Source organism: Lupinus angustifolius, unplaced genomic scaffold, assembly GCF_001865875.1.
Source record: "Lupinus angustifolius cultivar Tanjil unplaced genomic scaffold, LupAngTanjil_v1.0 Scaffold_181_42, whole genome shotgun sequence".
Lineage (NCBI taxonomy): Eukaryota > Viridiplantae > Streptophyta > Magnoliopsida > Fabales > Fabaceae > Lupinus > Lupinus angustifolius.
This window is the reverse complement of record NW_017726618.1, coordinates 6,593-8,842: the sequence shown is the minus strand read 5'-3', so window position 1 is coordinate 8,842 and position 2,250 is coordinate 6,593. Positions and strand designations below refer to the sequence as shown.

Below are 2,250 nucleotides of genomic sequence, written 5' to 3'. Positions count from 1 at the left end.
CTGAAGCTTCGAATGTTCTCCTCAGCAGTAACCTTAAATATGCTCCGAATCTTTTTGACATTCATTGGTTCAATATAATATTTATAGCCAGTTCTTAACCCAACCCAATACCATGCCTCTAACGACATAACTAGAATAGTGACGTGCTTGCATGTTGTGGTTTCAGTGATTGTTGCAACCGCGTCACACTGTAATTACGGTGTGATACTGAATCACAATGATACATCTATATTGGACCACATTTGGGTCATCAGGTTGCATCGAATTCAATTATTTTTTAATCACAAAATAATTCACATCATATGATGCATCTATATCGGATCACATCACAACAGCCTCAATGATCGTAATCCACATCACAATAGCTACAATGATCAAAATAGCAATAACCACAAGTTTGATCTCAAATGTGACCGCAATCGCGACCACAATTGTAACTGTAATTGCGATCATAACAACAATTTAAAACATTAGATAAAATAAATCATTTAAATTGTACAAGAAAAATATTCTCCTCCCAAGCTACAATTAAATATATAACTTGTAATCTAAATTTTTTTTAGCTAATTGTGATATATCTCAATATATAGTGATGGGTGAAATTTCTCCTTTAAGAACTCACTAAACAACTCAAATGACACCTAAGAAGAGAAGTGGACTAAAAAGATGATTAGAACTTCTTCAAATGCGGGTGCACACACATCATAGACTCACGTCTCACGCTTGAACAAATGATCCGTTTTGACTACTTCACCCTTCCCCTCCCCTTTAAATACAAGCAAAACATTCCCCTCCCCATTCCCACATAACCACAAATATCTTCAATTCTCCATACACATATTACCATATTAGCCTCTTTTCTCCTTTAACCTCCAAAACTACTAACCCAAACATGGCCAAAGAAGGAGGAAAACTAAAAAAACTTAAATCGGTACTCAAGAAATGGAACTCATTCACCATCAACAACAACAAGCAGAGCCCCCATACCATCAACACAGCCACCAACGACGTGTCCTCCTCCTCCTCCTCTTCCACCTTGACTACGGAGCTCCGCCCTGTCTACGTCGGCAAGAAACGGCGGCGATACCTTGTGAGCTCTGATGTTGTCGACCATCCCCTCTTCCGGGAGCTGGTTGACAAGTCAGACGATGATGACGTGGAGGAAGACACAATCAATGTGGCATGTGAGGTTGTCTTGTTCCAACACTTTCTCTGGATGCTTGAGAATGCTCATCCAAAACCCGAGTCTTCGGATGAGCTCCTCGAGTTTTACGCCTAGAAACATGGTTTTAAATTGTGGTCATGTTATATTTATTGGAAAATATGATTGATGCAGCCATAATTGTATTCACGATACAATCTTAGGGAATAATGTGATAGTAAATTTGCATTGTTATTGCATATTTTACTAGATTGCCTTACTTGGACATAGACAAGCTTGAATTATTGTCTTAAATTATTGTACTACAATGCCTTACTTCTAAAACGATAAAATTTCCTTGTACATGATTGTATCCTATTATTAGTGCTGGTAATTTTGTACTCATAAGTTCATTTGAAGAGAGTGATTGATTATTGATGTGTCATACCCTAGTTCTAATTTCCACAAGTTTCATTTTAATGATGTGCTCAATTTTATCTTGAGAATTGGACATAATACTGAGTTTATCATTGGATTGAATGGATTGGAAATTAATTGTAAGCAATCTAAGTGATATGCTTCTTGGAAAATTTCAGTGTCTAGTTAGATATGACAAAGATAACAGGTGGAAATTTCTGCTTAGAACATGCTTTTAATTGGAATTAATACGGAGTTTATCATCCCTTGTGCTTCTCTAAGTAGAAATGTGAATGAACAAACACCAAACCTTTTTGGTTTAGTGGCGTACGACCCTATTGAGTTCTGAAATAAACCAAAAAATCAAATGTTCGATTCTTAGGAGTGACACTTGTTCGAAAGGATAACCACACACCTTAAAATACATTAGTTTATTACCTATATGATAAATGGACATTATTGATTATACTAAAAATAACACCATACCTTGTACTCTCAATGTTAAAGTTATATCTCAAAGCCAACTAGCAATGAAATGAGATATTTAAAGCATTTCGGAGATAATAAAGTAGACGATGTGAGACTTAAATCTTAACATCCCCTATCCGTAGAAGTCTGTTGGACCAGGCAGATGATTATTTTGACCCATGATTAAAGGATATTTTTTGGCCCATAGAACTATAGAGAAGTTG

General features: G+C 36.1%; 1 protein-coding gene across 1 annotated transcript; it reads left to right on the top strand.

Moving 5' to 3' along the window:
• Positions 1-892: 892 nt before the first annotated feature.
• Positions 893-1,279, top strand: LOC109340490 (auxin-responsive protein SAUR50-like). Its single transcript, XM_019578197.1, has one exon. It carries the CDS (start codon positions 893-895, stop codon positions 1,277-1,279), a length of 387 nt encoding a protein of 128 aa, XP_019433742.1.
• Positions 1,280-2,250: the final 971 nt, after the last annotated feature.

What these genes read in the sequence shown, in the direction of transcription:
- LOC109340490 (XM_019578197.1), top strand. Translation starts at nt 893, where the DNA reads ATGGCCAAAGAAGGAGGAAAACTAAAAAAACTTAAATCGGTACTCAAG.